At 54.8% G+C, this 17,598-nt stretch overlaps 1 protein-coding gene across 1 annotated transcript in view; it reads left to right on the top strand.

Annotated features, from left to right (window-relative positions):
* Nucleotides 1–433: 433 nt before the first annotated feature.
* The window catches only part of TPO (thyroid peroxidase), a 30,089-nt gene continuing 12,924 nt past the window's right edge, over nucleotides 434–17,598 (top strand). The window contains exons 1-6 of the mRNA XM_057742681.1: nucleotides 434–527; nucleotides 5,762–5,846; nucleotides 9,014–9,183; nucleotides 11,361–11,493; nucleotides 13,631–13,760; nucleotides 15,145–15,351. Coding sequence (XP_057598664.1) covers nucleotides 434–527; nucleotides 5,762–5,846; nucleotides 9,014–9,183; nucleotides 11,361–11,493; nucleotides 13,631–13,760; nucleotides 15,145–15,351 — 819 coding nt within the window. The remainder of the gene's footprint in view (nucleotides 528–5,761; nucleotides 5,847–9,013; nucleotides 9,184–11,360; nucleotides 11,494–13,630; nucleotides 13,761–15,144; nucleotides 15,352–17,598) is intronic.

The raw sequence follows: 17,598 nt of genomic DNA, 5'->3' as shown, positions 1-17,598 counted from the left end.
AACAGCTCTGTAATTCTGAAATCAGTTTATAAGCCAGAAAAAGAACGTTGTAGGAAATCCTACGTTCATTTAGGAATTTCATCTACCTCTTTCCTAAAAGCTCAAGTCCTTGCTTTTTTCCCTTCTTTCTACAGAGATGTGTGATTGGAAATAGGTTTGTTTTATTCCCAGTCATGATTCCCAGAAATAGTACACCGTTCTGCATCACCGTGAATTAAAACAGGTCGTCACTGAGCAATTCTGGTGACCACAGCTGCCAGAGGAGAGATCTGTTTTCAAATAGTTGGGCAGGTGTCAGACCTCCCAGAGCTCAGACCCAAGCTTCCGAGGGCAGCACCTCGCAGAGCCTAGTGAGTGGGGATTCGCTGGCGGATTCTAACTCAGGGGCTGACCGTGCCCTTGACTGTCTGACGCGCCGCATTTCCTCTTCAGGATGGGAGCTCGGGCCGTCCTGGTTGCCATGCTGGCCGTGGCCGGTGCCGGAGCTGTCTTCTCTTTCCTCCTGGGATGCAAGGACCTCTTTTGGGGTGAGTCACGATGAATTATGGTCTTCTGAAATCATAAAGTTATTGCTCCCAGCTACCAGAACAGAAAGAATCGTGGGTTCTCCAGAGTTAGGTAAGAGCTCTTCAGTGTTTCCTTCACTTTCCAAGAAAAAAATAATAATTCCTGGGTTCAGAAGGATTAAAATACAAACCTTTCTGAAAAATAACTGATTTTCCTATGATTACATGACAGAAAATTTCCTTTTTTACCTGCTCATATATTTGAAACACATTTCTTTGGGAGCAGTTGTTTCTCCCTTTACTACCAAATCATTCTTCACTAAGTCACTTCTGTTCCATATTTTCTGGAATCAGAGCGCTACAATGTCAAATTCAGGTAAGAAAGATACAGCTACACTGTGGTTGAAATCATCCCCACTCAAGTCTGCTTTTGTTTTGAAAAAAAAGAAAAAGGAAAAAAAAAGGGTCCAAACCCGGAGAAGGGGTGTGGCTGGAGCAGGATGCGGGAGGCCCTTCTGAGGATGCTCTCTGGTCAGCAGACCCTGCACCACGGGCGCCTGGGTGGGCTCACCCTCTGGGCTCCTCAGGGCTGGACGTCCTGCTCCCCTGGCCTCTCCCAGCATCCCCCGCCCCCTGGGTCACCCTCCAGCCTGGCGAGTGGCCTGAGTCCACGCAGCCATGTCCACCCCAGGGCGCCTCCGGCTGGGAGCCACAGTTTCTCCAATTTCACTGAGTATGGGGGCTTTGGAGCCACGTGAACAGTTGCACCAAAGTCCTTCACAGACTCCTATGCTCCTTAAGAAAGCGGCTTGGCCCTCGAGGCCGTGAGGCGGCCGGGGCCAGGCTCTGTCGCCTCCTGCTGCTGACTGGGGCTCTTCCCTGTCTGCAAAATGGAGAAAACCGGAAAATTCTCCACCACAGTTCTACTTGTATGAATGAGATGCCCTGTCTAAAGTACTGAGTGCGTCAGGCCTGGACAATATGAATTAGGAAGAAAACCAAAAACCAACTCCAACTTAAGTGTCCCCTCCTCCCAGCCCAGGAAGCCCATCGTCCTAGGACCTGACCCAGCAAATGCTTGTGAATTAATTAGTCATTTCACTTCACCTTATTACCGTCCTAGTTCCACAAAGTTGTCATGAGCAAGAGCTGCTCAAGAGATATAAAAATATCTGCACACGAGGGCTTTCAGTGTGAGGAATTATACATTTTTTAAGAGTTGGGAAGGTGGTATCTACAGCTTTGATAGAACAATTTTTATTGTTTCCCCATCTCTAAGAGTTTTCTTTCCCTCAGACTTTCAGCATATATACAAATGGTGCACAACACAGCGTCTGATAAAAATGCTGCACTATGGAGCCTGATTTATTGTTCCTTAGAATATTTTGAAGCTGGCTAATTATTTGTTTACTTTGTAAATTATTTATTTAGAAAATATTATTATTAGTCTCACAGTCTTTCAATTTTACAATGATACGTTTTCCAATTGACAAGCCAACGGTCATTTTAAACGAGATAATTACTCACGAATTAACTTTCTTTTTACTTGTTTATTTATTCATTTATTTATTTTTAACGGAAGTGTAGTTGATTTACAATTTGTGTTAGTTTCAGGTGTACAGCACAGTGATTCAGCTATACATACACATATATAAACATCCTTTTTCAGGTTCTTTTCCCGTACAGGTTATTAGGAAGCACTGACTATAGGTCCCCGTGCTGTGCAGCAGGTCTCTGTTGGTTACCTATTTCATATATAGCAGTGCTGAACTTTCTTTGAAACATAACTCTCATCAGTCCCATTGCAACGACGATCCCACCAGACTTGCTGTGTGGGTTTGCGTGTGTATCGCCTGTGCTCGCAGACGCCGTGACCGGAACTGCGGGACTGCTCCCTCTCGGCTGTCCGGAACCAGCCGGGGGCGCTGGGCACGAAGACCAGGTCCGGGCTGGACCAAGGATGTCCATCTCCGTCTGCCAGTGGGGAGCCTCTCGGGGTAGGGTCTCTGCGGTGTGGGCCGCTCCTCCCGGTGGGGTCCGGTCCCCGGTTCACAGCCCAGAAGGTAGAGGCCCCAGGGGTCTCAGAGGCAGCGGGGCTGTGGCCAAGCTCAGCCTCACCTCCCAGGTCTGCACATGGAAAGAACGCACGACGCTCGCTGATACACACTCAGGACCAACCACCCTTCGGTTTCCCATCAGTTCATGAACTGTAGGAATGTCTGCACACCAAGAGTTTAAGTCCTTTTTCAAAAACTCTGAATAGAGTATTCATCGTGGAAACCACATGCATTCGTCACCACGTGGACGGGGGTCCGTTTCTGGTGTTTGTGCAAAGTCAAGATTTAAGTGCAATTATCTGTGGGGCAAATGTTCCAACAAGTCATCGCTGGTACGAGAGCCTCAGGGGCAAGTGACCAGAGGCCGCGGAGCCGCTGCTGCACACGGGGGTCTGGGAGGCCAGCCTGCCAGGAGAATTTGTTTAAAAAGCAAAGTGGGCAGACTTTTTCCAGTTCACTGGATTTCAGCAAACAGGGATTATTAAAGTCAGGACTAAACACAGAGCTCAGAGCAAATCCAAGTGCTCAGAGTTAGTCAAGGGTACAGCTCAGAGAGGAAGGGTCCAGCGTTCTTGCCTTGTTTTTTTCTAGTAACTACTCTTTGGAGATAAGTGACTTCCTTCTTTCTGAACTGTAGTGTTTTCCTGCATAACGGCTTGCTGAATTCCAGCTCTTTCCATTTGAGATGAACAGGCACCGAGGGGACCTTCTGGGGGCGGCGCACCCCCTCAGGTGGTACCCACCTTCAGAAGGCTGATGTCTCCAGAGCAGAGGAGCCAGGTAACTCCCTAGAATCTTCAGATCTGAAAGGAAGAGGTTAGGCTCCAGATCTCCAAGTCTGTTATCCTACGATCAATGCTGCGTCCCTGGACGCCACCCCGTGCCCCTGTGACCGCTTGGACCGCAGCAGCAGGAGAGGACTGGAGAGCTGGGAAGGGAGATGGGCCCCACTCCCTACACAGGGAGGGAGAAACAAAACGAGTCACATCCACCCGCTTCCAGCAGAGACTGGAGGCGACTCCAGATGGGAATTACATTTTTATTGGGGGGAATTTTCAGCACAAAAATATATTTCTTATACAGTATTTGAACAGATAATCATCTGCAGGCCTGAAACACTATCTTTAGAAATTCAGAAAATATCTCATAATAAGGAAAGATACTGGAGAGTAAGTCAAATATGATCGATTACGTTCAAATGACATTAACATCGTCAGTAAGAAGAAAGGATCGCTCCAGCAACGGCTAATTCCAAAGACAGTGGTGACAGACAAACATTTTTCTTTTTACGAATCCGTTGGTTCTCAAACACCTGTCAAGTGCCACGAAGAGCCAGTGGCTGACGTTGTTGGAGGAGACCCGGCGGCGGCAGCAAGTGGACAGCGTGGTCACTGCATTCGGCCGGTGCGGGGCCGGGCTGACCTCAGGCACGAGAGTGTGGACCGGGGGTTAGACGGGAATGGAAGGAGATACCGGAAGGTCAGCTGTTCTTCAACCCCGAGCTTCCACGGGGCCCCCGTCCCAGGAGGCGCGCGAACTCCCCTCCAGCCCCAGGACAGGGTCCTCGGAAGGCCGGCCGCTTCTGGGTTTCTGAGCCCCAGGCTGGTGGCTCCTCCGGGGCCCCCTGACTCCCCCACGCTGCCCCCTTCCTGTGCCGCACACCCTCCAAGCGCTTCGGACCTCATGGTGGGAACCCATGGCCTTGGTGACCTGGACCCGGCAGAGCTGAGTCCACTTCCGTCCCACGTGCTCCCTGCCAGCCCGTGAGGGGTCAGAAAGAAAGCAAGGACCAGAAGGAGTCACGGTGTGGAGCACTCGCTGTCGGCTGGGGGAAGATGCTAAGGGGTTGCAGGTGAAAGCCCGGACTCTCCTTTAAGAGGCCTTTGTGGGTCCACCTGGGGTGAGACCCCGCGCTGGGCTCCCGGGTGCAGGATGGACTCTGACAAGGTCTGTGCCTCCCAGGAACCTACCGCCTGAATCCCTCAAACTTTTCCAACAGCTTCAAGTCCCTTTACTTCTTCTTGCAACAAAATCTTTCATTACATTTTAGGACAGAAGCTGTCAGGTAACTTAACCCTCGTTCGTTAACTCAGGAATTTAATATATTGTCTGGAATACACTATGCCGACGTAATCCTAAAGATATTGAAATTTACCTTTTTTAAAATAGTTTTCTTTCTATATAGATGTGTAATGTTCAAGAACTTTCTGATATTCTACTATTTTTAGAAATAAATGCACTTCCTTTGATAAAGTATTGATTATGAGAAAGGTACTTTGGTGACAGACGTGACTTGCGTGCATTGTTGGAAGGAGTCGCCTGCTTTACATTATTCATTCAGAACCTCACATTTTAACCCCAAGGTGGAACCTTAACTGCCTGCCTTGGTCCATTTGGGCTGCTGTCACAGAGCCCTGGCCGGGGCGGGTGAGGGGTGGGGGTATAAACCGCACACATGTGCTCGCTGCTCACAGTCCGGAGGCCGCACGCCCCAGAGCAAGGCGCTGACAGATTGACTGGCGAGGACCCCCTCGCCGGTTCACAGATGGTGTCTTCTCACTGCGTCCTCACCTGGAGGAAGGGGCGGAAGCTCATGGGGCCCCTTATACGAGGGCGGGTGCCCCGTCGTGAGGGCTCCATCCTCGTGACCTCCTCACCTCCCACAGCCCCGCCTCCTGACACATCCCACGGAGCACTAGGATGTCAGCATCTGAATTCGGGGGAAACACAAACATTCGTACCACAGCACTTATTAAACATTCCAAGCACCAAAAATAAGATAAAAATAAGAGCCTTTTCACTGGAAACAGCTAGTGTATTGGAGTAATTTATCTTCTGTTAAAGGCACAAGTTAAAATAGGAAACTATTATTATGAACTTTCTATAACACTGGTTTAGGTAACTCAAACACACACACGAAAAGGTTAACCAGAATCCCTGGAGGTGGTTTGGGCAAGTGAGAAGTAGGTGCAGCAGGGCTGCCTGTGCTCAAGGTCAGGACGGCGCTGGTCCCTCCCTCACCCGGTACCCGGGGCCTCTGCCAGGGAGGCGCCAACGCTGGTTAAGATGGGGACACCGAGGCTCGTGGAGTCACCTAGCCGGGACCCGACAGAGGAGGGGGCCCAGAAGCCGTGTGGTGGTCAAGGAGGCGGAGAGTCTGTGAACTTTGAGCCTGATCGTGTGATGCTTCGTTTACAGGGGAGACGGAGGAGTCTAGAGTCAGGGGCATCGTGGCGGCAAGCACGCTCCTGGTGGACGAGGCCGTCTACTCCACGGCGAGAAGGTACCATCCACGGGGGAGCGGGGAGGTGCGCTGGTTCCCAGGGGTCTTCGTGGATTTGTCCGTCGTCATCTTCACAGGTTCCTCCATCTTACAAATTAGCAGCAGAAGCTCATGTGAGTGTATTCGCATTTCCAGGACCAGATGCAAGCAACTGAGAGAATCCGTATCGTCTCAGATTCTCTCTCTAGCAAAACAGAGCAAAGGGCAGTGGTGTAGCCGGGACTCCATGCATCCTGGTTCAGTAGGCAGATGCGTGAGCCTGGCTCCTCGAGAAGTGGCCACACACCTGGGGGGGTGTCCAGGCCACACACACGGTGGGGTGGGGGTGGGCAGACCCCATGGCCCTGGTGTCTGGGCTGGAGAACTGGCCACAGACCTGGGTCGGGGGGGAGGCCCAGACCCCACGGCCCCGGCATCCAGGCTCTGTGACACGGCTGTAACGTTACCCAGGAATTAAATCTGCCCACCATTCCTTTCAAATCATTAAGAAACACCTTCGTTTTAAATATAAAAGTGACATCAATGTTAAGAATATTATAGTCTCACATTAGATGTTTGTAAGACAAATACACAAAATTTAAAAAGCAGATTTTGTCTTCACAAGTGTGTTATTTTGCTGGAAGCTTATAAGTATATAAACTCTCAAGATACAAAATATCACAGGCAGTGGTTGATTTATTTCAAATTTCTATTATTCCACCAAAAAAGTTCCTATCGTCCACATTGGCTGCACCTAAGTTTTGCTTATTTTATGAAAACTTAAATCAAAGGGGAAAGAAAGAGAAGAAACATTTCCCGTGAAGTCAGACGTACGTTAGTGTGTCCACGACTGTGGCATCACCCGTCCGTGGAGAAGGGGCAGGGCCACGAGGACCCCAAGAGGCCGGTGCTAAGCGTCCCGGACCCCCTGCAGGGCAGGGCGGCACCCTCCTGCCCTGAGGCCCGCCTTCTGCAGTGGGGACACTAATTGGTCACTCGCTGAGCTTGCAAAGTTTGTGGCCTGGGGCTTCGTCTCAAATGTAAATGCTGAAGCAAAGGCTACTTGCCGATTCTGCTGAACAGTGGTTTTTAGTAACAGCAGGAGAAAAGCACTAGAAACCTTGAAATTAGGTTGAAATTAGGCCGCCCGCACAGAAACCTGAGCAGAGAGGTGAGTTCCAGGCTGGTGCGGGCCCTCCTGCTGCCCGGGGCTCCGCACGGCCTGGGGAAGGGCCGGGGCCCTGGCTACCTTCTCTCCAGATGGTTCTTCAAGGGTGTCTGTACTGTGAACGTCCTCGGAAGACGGAGTTCTGTTCACTGTCCAACGTGCAGCTAAGGACTCCTTGCTGTGAAGGTCAGGGTTCCCTGCAGGAGCACAGCCCATAGGCGTTGCAGCCGCCGTAACAAACTACCACACACTTGGTGGCGACAACAACAGAAGTTATGACCTTCCAGTCCTGTGGGGTAAAGGCCAACACGGATCCCACGGGGCCGAAACCACGGTGCCGGCAGTACCGCGTTCTTCTTGCAACTTTAGGAACAAACCCGCTTGCTGCCTCTTCAGGTCCCAGAGGCCACCTCTGTTGCTGGGCACGTGGCCGCTCCATCTTCGAGCTGTCACATCCGTCTCTGCGGCCTCCCCCACTGTCATCTCCCCCTGTGGCCACTCTGGGCCCACCGGCATCATCCAGGACAATATCCCCTTTCTGTGAGCATCTGAGAGGCAACCCTGATTCCATCTGCAGCTTAACTCCCTTTGCTGTGTAGACGAACGTGTCCACAGGCGTGAGGATCAGGACCTGGGCATGTTCGGGGGCCAATATCGCGTGTACCGCGGAGCCCAGGGCGTGGACACCGGCGCCATCGCAGGCAGGCAGCCCTGAGTAACCACCTCCTTTGTCTCTGTGCCCGGAGTCCGGGGTAACTGAACCTGGTTCCCCCGTGGGCTTGTAAGCAAAAGCTCTGCCCCTCTAAGTTCATGACCTCACAGCTTCCTTAGAAAACACACTGGCAAGTACAGCATCCTCACGTGTTCAGTCCTCTATCGTGTGCATTTACATGCACACTAGCTGGTCGTCTACCATGCATGTTGTGTGCATAATCCTCGTGTCTCCACGCCGCCTCCACCAGCCACGGGCATCAGTTTCCTCATCTGTGACATGGGCCTAATGAGAGTTGATCTCCTGCACTCTCCGTGAGTAATAACTGAAGATGTGGAGCCACCTAGGTCAGCACTTGACCAGCACCTGCTTGTCACCTCGGCTCAGGGGGCTGTGCCCACGCCAGGCTGTGAGCAGCGGGTGACGCGAGGGAAGGGTCCACGCACTCGGAGCTGGCAGGAGGACGGCCGCACAGGGGCCCGCTGCCCCCAAGCCCTCGGGGCTGTGAACCAGGAAGCGGAGTGGCACTGGGGGGGGCGTCCTGCCCCTGAGCTCTGTCCCCACGGCTCCAGGTGAGGCTGAGAGCCGCTTCTCACACGGGCCGCTGGGGCCTCGGCGGGGCCCCTGCAGGAGCCCCCAGGTGACGGCATTTGTCTGCTGAGGCCACCTCGGTCCGGCCGCCCCGGGGTCCTGGGCCCTGGAATGCTGGTGGGCAGGCGGGTCCCCTGTGGCGGGAGCTGCTGGAATCCGAAAGGCCTGGGGACCCGCATGAGGCAACGGAGGGCCGGGCGGGTGAGGGGCGCGTGAGGGGTCAGAGGCGCGTGAGGGTGCGGGGCCCGCGTGGAAGGACTTGAGTCTCACCTCCAGCAGCTGCGTCGCCTGCTCGGCTGTGCGGTGAGCTGCTCCCCGACGCAGGTCGCAGCCTCCACAGCCCTGGTTCTGGGACCGGGAGCGGCTGTCAGAGCCCCACCCCGTCGCCCCGTGGGCCATGTGCGCGACCCACTCGCGGAGGGATTTGGATGAGAAGGTTGCTCTCACACAGCTGTCACGAGGGGGAGATGGGTTTGCCCACGCACGTCTGCAGAGGACCAACATTGGTCCCTGTCTTCAGCTCTCACCACCGGCAGTCAGTCTGCTCGCGGGTCGCATCCCTGCCCTGAATCCCGCGCTCCCTGCGGCCGGGGTCCTCGGATCCCCACCGCCTGTGGCCTGGCGGGCGCTCAGGAAAGGTCCGCGTGTGACCGACCCGCGAGTCACTACCACGCACCTAACAGAACGGTTGACTTCACGTCTCCTCCTTGTGCCTAGAAACCGCCACAGAAGGGAACTCATTTCTCCGTCGCAGCTTCTGTCTTTCTCCAAACTCCCCGAGCCCACGAGCCGCGCTGCATCCCGGGCGGCCGAGATCATGGAGGCGTCGGTGCGGGCGGTGATGAGGAGGCGTTCCCTGAGGTCTGGGCTGTCCGGGCCGCCCGCAGGTGAGCATCCGGGCCGGCGAGGGGGGGGGGGGGGCGGAGGGTTGCACCCGCAGGACGAACGAGCGGTCCTTTAAGATGCCGGTCTGCGGCCACGCCGTCTGGGTTCTGTCTGTCTGGGAAGTCACTGTTTCTCTGCTGTTGCCATCGGCTTTGGAGAACCAGCTCAAGAGTCTAAGCGTCCTGCTCTGTGGTATGAAGTAACCCAGGGATTCCTCCAAGGCCCCCCTGCCGACCTGGACAACATGCGGGGAAACGCATTTCTGTGGGAGGCAGCGTGTTCCGGGGAGACAGGGACGGTGGCCCCGCTTCTCCTGAGAAAACTGCCTCGGGGACCTGCTCAGGCCCCTGGGAGCCAACGTGCTCACCCCTAAAACAGGGCGGTCACACTGGCCGTGCGCTCGGCTGGCCACAGGCAGGCCAGTGAACACGACGGACGAGCCGCGCCCATCCACGACTCTACGGCCTTAAGATACTGAGACGAAAACAGTGTAGATCAGAAGGCATGTTTGTAAGCCCTACAATGAGGAACTAAAAAATAGGCTTATTCTTTAAGAAACTTATCTAGACTTTTTCAGTGTGATGCCACAAGCTACTTGGTCTTTGAGTTTTTCCTCCCAGGCGGATGTAGATTAATTTAATCCTTATTTACTCAGCCTTAAATGTACTCAGCCTTAAATACAGACTCAGCTAAATGGGGATTAACCGGAATTCTCAGATACTAAACTTAGCCGTTAAGTTTAATCAATTTTATAGCAACGAAAGACCTACTTGAAATGGATTTTATTGAAGCAGCTGAGAACCGTTTCTAAAGACTGTTGGTCCGCGGTCCTGTCTTGGTGAAGCCGGGATGACTCTGAGGTCAGAGGTCCTGCCGGCCTTGGGTTCACGCTGTAGAGTCGTGAGGCCAGCGCCCAGGTCTGCAGGTGTGGGTATGCAGGGAGCCTCGGCGGATAGGCTTGGTCCAGGCCCTCCCTGGTGCAGAACGGAAGAGCCCATAATCTAGGATGTTTTCTGCTATTTCCATTACCAGCAGAGCCCAATCTAGGAAGTTCAGGAGGTAGTACAAGTGAAAGGACCCAAGTGTTTCCCTATCACTTCATCACCAAACAGCATCTGCAATCAAATACTGGTGCCCCTCCACCCGGGATGTTTCTTGACATTGGTTTTGTATTAACGGAGCTCTGTGAGCTCACATTCTCACAGCTGATATTCTCAGTGAAGCATCAGTCAGCCCTTAGCACATCCATAAATAACTACCTGTGATCCTGGTTCTTTTCATGGACTTTGTCTGCTGTCCTTGTGCACGTGCTTCAGTGTTCCCTGGCAGGAGGCCTCCCTTCTCCCCTTATGAAGGACTGCATATTTCTCTATCAGCAGAATAAAAATTGTCGTCTAAGGTTCATTTAACGGTCCACATACCGTCATTCCATGGAGGTGGTTCTGTGAACATTAATGATCAAGGAGTTAGGTTTGTTTCTCTCCAGTTTGAAAATGGGATGCACGCCTTCCAGGGTCTTTATAGCGAATGTCTGGATTTCATTGGGATGTGGCCAGTTCTGTGGCATTACCTTTGAAGACTTGCACAAAGCATCTTGGAGAAGTAACCAGTGACTCCTACCAACAGACAAGAATGTCGTCCTTGCTTTGATTTGCCCAATAAACAGCAACCGAATTGGCAAAAAAAAAAAAAAAAAAAAAAAAAAAAAGAAAATTGACTGTGTTCTGGGACCCTAAACTGGAAAGATTTACGAAGAGGAACCAAACATCAACTCGAAGGGAAAAGAGGGTTTTGTAGACGGACCCATGGCTGCTGCTGGGACACGTGGCTGAGTTAAAGGCCAGGTACTCACGGGTTCCCGAGGTCGGGGCGCCGCCCTGCAGCGTGGCAGACCCTGCGGGTTCCACGCTTATCTCTGAGGTCAGAGCTCTCAGAACTGCTTTCCTGAAAGACTGCAAAGCAAAAACAGATTTTAAACCTCACCTTCCCAGCAATGAGGATGCTCAGGGGCGTTCAGTGAGAGCGAGGTTTCAAGGAGGAGCGAGGGCTTCCTGCAAAGAATGACGAGGTTTCCTTGGGAATCACGATCGTGGGTGTTGGGGCCGCATCAGAACGTTCACCTGGCCAGGCGGGCGTGTTGGGACAACAGAGCACTCATGCTCTGGTGTTTTTCCCTCAGATGTTTTGTCAGAAGATCTACTGAACACGATCGCAAACCTCTCCGGATGCCTGCCCTACATGCTCCCCCCCAAATGTCCAAACACCTGCCTGGCAAACAAGTACAGGCTCATCACAGGCGCCTGCAACAACAGGTAACTCCTCGGTGTCCTCCGTCTTGCCTAAGTTGGACTTGAACATGACAGATGCCATCGGGGGGAGCGTCTGTTGATCATTTGAGATTTTGTTAAAGTGTAAATATTGATCCGACTTTTCTACACACCATTACATCCAGAACTGGGCAGGCCTCTTCCTTACGCCCACGTTTCCGACCCTTCTGTGCGTATCTTTCATAAGACACAGACTCCAAAGGTCTTCAGCTCCCTTTCACCGGAGACATGAATCATCAAACTTCCCGGTCTCCCGGGGGCCGTCCCAGCTCTCCTCCATTTCTTTCTCTGTGCATTTGCCGTCCACTCTCCCCTGCCGACTCAGGCCGTCTCACGCTCTGGTCGCTCATTCCAGAAGGTCAGTCCATTGGGGCACCTCCCAAACGTTCCAGGTGCCCCCAGCCACCTCCGGGCCCCCGGCTCCCCCGGGGCCGCACACGCCGTGTTCCAGGGAACCTGTACTCGCAGGTGGGTGTGGGGTCACGCACGGCAGGACGGGGCTCTACTCCGCGGGGTCGGCGGCCGCCTCTGCCCACACCCCACCCCGGGCTCCGCAATCTGCTGCCACCCCCGCCCCCAGCGAGGGGGTAGCCACGGCCCCTGACGACGGGCTCTAGGGGACACGCTGACGGGAAACCTGGGTGGAGGGCGAGTCCCTCTCTCCTTCCCTGGTGACAATTCTGTCAGTGTCACAGTATTTACAGCAACTGGATCCAAAGGGTCAGCAGGAACTGCATACATTTTTTTTTCTACCCAAAACATAACATACCTGCTCAGAACACTGTGATGACACCACCTTGGAGCCTCGCTCTCTGGTTTTGTTTTTCTTTTTTGTTTTTAATTTTATTTATTGATTGATTGGCTGTGTTGGGTCTTTGTTGCTGCATGCAGGCTTTCTCTAGTTGCAGTGAGCGGGGGCTACTGTTCTTTGTGGTGCACAGGCTTCTCATTGCTGTGGCTTCTCTTGTTGCAGAGCACGGGCTCTAGGCACGCAGGCTTCAGCGGTGACGCCTTGTGGGCTCAGTAGTTGTGGTGCACAGGCTTAGTTGCTCCGTGGCATGTGGGATCCTCCTAGACCAGGGCTCGAACCCGTGTCCCCTGCACTGGCAGGCGGATTCTTTACCACTGTGCTGCCAGGGAAGTCCTCATGTATTTATCTTTATACATTTACATATTTGATCACATAGTATATATTTACTATTCATAGGTGATTTGCACAAGAACTAGTTACCAATCATTAGTCCCTCATGTCCTCGTTGGAGACACGTCTGGGACACACTGATTCTTACTGACACCCGCCCCCTTGACTCACAGGCACCTTCATGACCCAAAAGTCATGCTCAAAAGTCATCTGTAAAATCAAAATATATCAGACACAACTCTGCCTCATCAGGCACTTTATATTTTTGTCAAAATATATTTTGACCAATAGAATGAAACGTCAGGTCCGTCTGTTTATGGAAAACATTCCCATTTACCCTAATTGGCCGAGTCCATTCTCATTTTCAAATCCACTTAACAAGCAAGACCTACTGGTACTTTCTCTCTGAGAAAGCCTGACTTGTTTTTGACTCAAACGAATGCATTAATACAGCCATTTCACTTCTGAATTTAGAACATCTCAGCAAATTCCAAAGATCCCACTTTCCAGCAGAAACTTTGTCCTAAAGGTAAACAGGCGGCAGGAAAGGGCATCCCGCCCAGGTGGTTGTAGGCACCTTGATGGGAAGTGTCCAGAGCAGCAGGGTTTCGAAGTGACTCTGGAGCCCCAGGGAGGCGCCCTCGGCGAGTTCTGGGGTGAGATGCAGCCTTCAGGGGAGAAGCAGGGAAACTGGGCAGAGAAGGTGGGACACGCACGGCCAGGCGGGTGCTGAGGAGGGAGGGCATGTGGATGCGGGCTTCGGGGGTCAGTCCCCTCAAGACCACCCACGTCCTTATACCCTGGGAAGCCTCTCTGCACCACCAGGCGTGTGGCCCCCGCTGGACAAGGGCTTCACCCTCCACAGTCACCCCAGGGACGCCAGCTCCTCTGTGTCCCCTGGGCACAGCTCACTGCACTGGACCTGCTGTTTCCTCCTTCCTTCCTCCCGGACTCAAACACGGCGCCCTTTTGTCTCCACAGAGACCACCCCAGGTGGGGAGCCTCCAACACAGCCCTGGCGCGGTGGCTGCCCCCGGCCTATGAAGACGGCATCAGTGAGCCCAGAGGCTGGAACCCCCACTTCCTGTACAACGGGTTCCCGCTGCCCCCGGTCAGTGTGCTGAAACGGGGCCGGAACTGGCTTCCCAGAACGGAGCAACCTCCCCTCACCTTGGAGGGAACCAGCCTCTGATGAGATCTCGCTCCAAGGGCAGGCCCTGCGCCCGCGCCCATAGCGTGAGCCTCCACCGCTGTGGCGTAGAGAATGGCTGCTTATTACAGCTCGGGGACTGCAGCTCTGACACATCAGAGCCACCCGGCCCGTGAGCGGATCCACGCAGAGCTGACTCACACACAGGCAGGGGACTAGACATGCTCAGAGACACTTACGATGGATTAATTCACTCACTTATGCAAAGACGATCATTGCCACCTACTCCCAGGGGCAAATCACTTGCCAAACAAACTCATACCTGACCTACTGATCACTTGGCCCCAATCGGACTGCGCGCGTCAGTGAATAAGCCAGTGGGTGGCCCCCCACATTCCTCAGCTCACGGCCCCCCCTGCCAAGCCAGCAAGGCTGCATCTCTCTGTACCTCTGCTTCAAAGTCACACCTCCTCTGAGTCAAGGAAGGGGCTCAGATTTTAAGGACCCATTCGGTTAGATCAGATCCCTTCGGAAGTCCAGGCACACACCGATCTCGAGGTCCTTAAAGTAACCACCTCTGCCAAGTCCCCTTTGCCATGTGATGTATTCACAGGCTCCAGGGACTGGGGAATGGACACCTCTGGGGGCGACTACCCTGCCTACCAGTCCAGCCTCTGAGCCCAGAAGAGTCATATCAGTTCCACACACAAACCACACTTACCCCATCCCAAGGCCTCCCGAAGTCTCAGCCCATTAGAGCATCAACTCAAAAGCGCAAATCCACCTAAATATTGCCATTTTCAGAACCCCAGATCTCACCCTCTGAATCATCTGAATCAGGGTGGGGAGGTCTGGGTGTGGCCCCTCCTGGGGCAAAACTCTCCTTTTGGGCCTGTGAAGCCAGAAAGCAAGTCTGCCCCCAAAATGCGACGGTGGGACGGACATGGGATAACAGAAGGGAAGAAACGGAAAGGGAAAAGGAAGTTGCTGGTCGCAAACAACTCTGAATCAGGCCAGGCAAGCGCCTCCGGGCTTCAAGGCCGGGGACAACCCTCCAGTCTCGGGTTCCCCCCGGGGCGCAGGCGCCGCCCTGAGAGGTCAACATTTTTATATTTACTTACAAATGAGGAGACCAAGGCGCGGCCCCAAATCACCACTGACCAATGCCTCTCAGGGAGGACAGCCTGGGGGTCTCCAGGGACCCCATCCTCCCCCATGAGCACCACATCCTGTGAAGGAGCACGGAGCGCTGAACCGCAGGCTCCCCGCCCCCGCCCCCCGGGGGTCTGCTTTCCCCGCCCCCGAGGGGTGGCCTCCACATGTGACAGCTGGTCTGTTCGCCCAGGTCCGGGAAGTGACCCGGCAAGTCATCCGCGTTCCCAACGAGGCCGTGACGGAGGATGACCAGTACTCTGACCTGCTGACGGCCTGGGGGCAGTACATTGACCACGACATCGCCTTCACACCCCAGAGCACCAGCCGCGCAGCCTTCGAGGGAGGGGCCGACTGCCAGCTGACCTGCGAGAACCGGAGCCCCTGTTTTCCCATACAGGTAGGATTTCTAAACGTCCTCATTTTTACCATGAAGCTAACAGATCCCATTTTAAAAAATCAAAGAGGAGTCACCTTTTGTCTTGTTCCCGGGGGGTGACAGCTGCCAGAAATGATCTGTACATATATGTGTGAACAATTGCACGTATGTGCGTGCTTACACTGTAAGTGTCCTACCACGTGCATCGTCTGAACCTGGTACGGGTCGCTCGGCAATAATTCTCACACGTGCTCCACGTTGTGAAATGGACAGAAATCGGGCTGTGCTCTGTGTCTGCACCATGACTTCCTCAACCCCTTCACTTATGGACGAGCACTGGCGTTGCGTCCAGCTTGGCCGCTGTTGTTACACAAACAGCGAAGCACAGATTCTCTGTGACCTGAGTCCTGGGCGCACGTGCACCTGACAGATGAACCACTGGGGATACAACTGCTGGACTTATTGCAGGCGCCCGGGCACTCCTGAGAGATATTGCAGAGCTGTTCTCTGATCACATGGTTCTAGTTTTCCCTCCCACCTGCAAGGAAGGAGATGTACAGGCAGGGGCTGTAGCTACTTCTCTTAAGAAAATATCTCCAAAGCCGGCAAGGGACGTTTTCTACAACGAGCAAAGACTGCGTGGGCCTGGAGTCCTCCTTTATTCCATCAACCTCCGCTGAGCAGCTATTCCCCAGGCGGGGGCCCTGTGCTAGGAAGGTGGACTGGGAGGCGCAGCCCCACCCCGGAGGAGATGCCCGGTGGGCGGGCCAGGGAGAGCCAGCCGGCAGGGCAACGGGGATCCGCAGAAGGGGCCCCCAGGCAAGGCAGAACCCACCAAAAGGAAGAGCTGGGGGGACGCGGGCTCCACCAGGGCTGCAGCAGCGCCAAGGGAATTCCGAGCAGTCTCACCGCCCTGCCCGGGGGAGGAGGGAGGGCTGCCCCGACGGCTGGGGCACCAGCAGGGAAAGGCCGGTGCCGCAGGCTCGCGGGCGGCCCGGAGTGCCCGGCGTCTCCACGGGGGACGGGGAGCCCGGGGCCCAAGCTGAGCCCACGTCCCCTTCCCGCAGCTCCAGGCCGACGCGCCGCCCGCCTGCCTGCCCTTCCACCGCTCGGCGCCCGCCTGCGGCTCCGGGACCCGGGGCGCCCTCCTCGGCAACGTGTCCGCGGCGCACCCGCGCCAGCAGGTGAACGGGCTGACCTCGTTCCTCGACGCGTCCACCGTGTACGGCAGCTCGGCGGCCTCGGAGCGGCGGCTGCGGAACTGGACCAGCGCCGAGGGCCTGCTGCGCGTGCACGCGCGCCACCGGGACGCCGGCCGCGCCTTCCTGCCCTTCGCGCCGCCGCCCGCGCCCGCGGCCTGCGCGCCCCAGCCCGGCGCCCCCGGCGCCCGCGCGCCCTGCTTCCTGGCCGGGGACGGCCGCGCCAGCGAGGTCCCGGCCCTGGCGGCCCTGCACACGCTGTGGCTGCGCGAGCACAACCGCCTGGCCGCCGCGCTCAAGGCCCTCAACGCGCACTGGAGCGCGGACACCGCCTACCAGGAGGCGCGCAAGGTGGTGGGCGCCCTGCACCAGGTGCGCGCGGGTCCCCGGCTCTCTCGGGGGAGCTGCCCGTCCCCGCTGGGGCTGGGGGCGGTCATCCCACCAGGCGACCGGCCGTGACCGCAGCTGCGCAGCGGGAGTAACCGGCAGGGTCCGGCGGGTGCTCCCCTGATACCCAGAGCATCCGCCGCTCCGGGGATTTTAGCCCATTTAATCCTCAAGGCGACCCTTTGAGATGGGTGTCCACCAATGACTTTGATGTTTTTATATTTTGGAGGCAATGGAGAAAATTTAAAAAAAAAAAAGCAATCTATAAGATTTGCAAATTAGCAACTTAAAGAAAGGATCTATTATGATATTTTTAATCTTGAACCGGGACACTGGACGGAGTGTCAGGTTGGCTGATTATTAACTGAGCGATGTTGGAAAAATTACTTACACCATCAAATACCGTCACTACGTCCACTGGTGTCACAGGGCTGTTCTGAAGATAGGGTGCCCTGTTTTAAATCCGGGGCCACCACTCCTGTGTCTCTGATCTGGGTGCTGCAGCAGGCCCTTGATAGCATCCCTTTATTCCCTCAATGACCCTGTAAATCCTGTTTAGAAAAGGAGGAAGTTGGGTCTCGTCCAGGTTCTCCCAGGGACCACGTGATGGTCGGGCCATCCCCGGGCACAGCCTGCTCCTTGCCCGCCTTGGGTTCACTGTGGCCCGGGCACCCACGGGTCA

The sequence above is a fragment of the Hippopotamus amphibius genome, chromosome 7 (genome assembly GCF_030028045.1).
Source record: "Hippopotamus amphibius kiboko isolate mHipAmp2 chromosome 7, mHipAmp2.hap2, whole genome shotgun sequence".
In the NCBI taxonomy this organism is placed as follows: Eukaryota; Metazoa; Chordata; class Mammalia; order Artiodactyla; family Hippopotamidae; genus Hippopotamus; species Hippopotamus amphibius.
The sequence above is the reverse complement of the archived record's forward strand: the minus strand, read 5'-3'. Positions and strand labels throughout refer to the sequence as shown.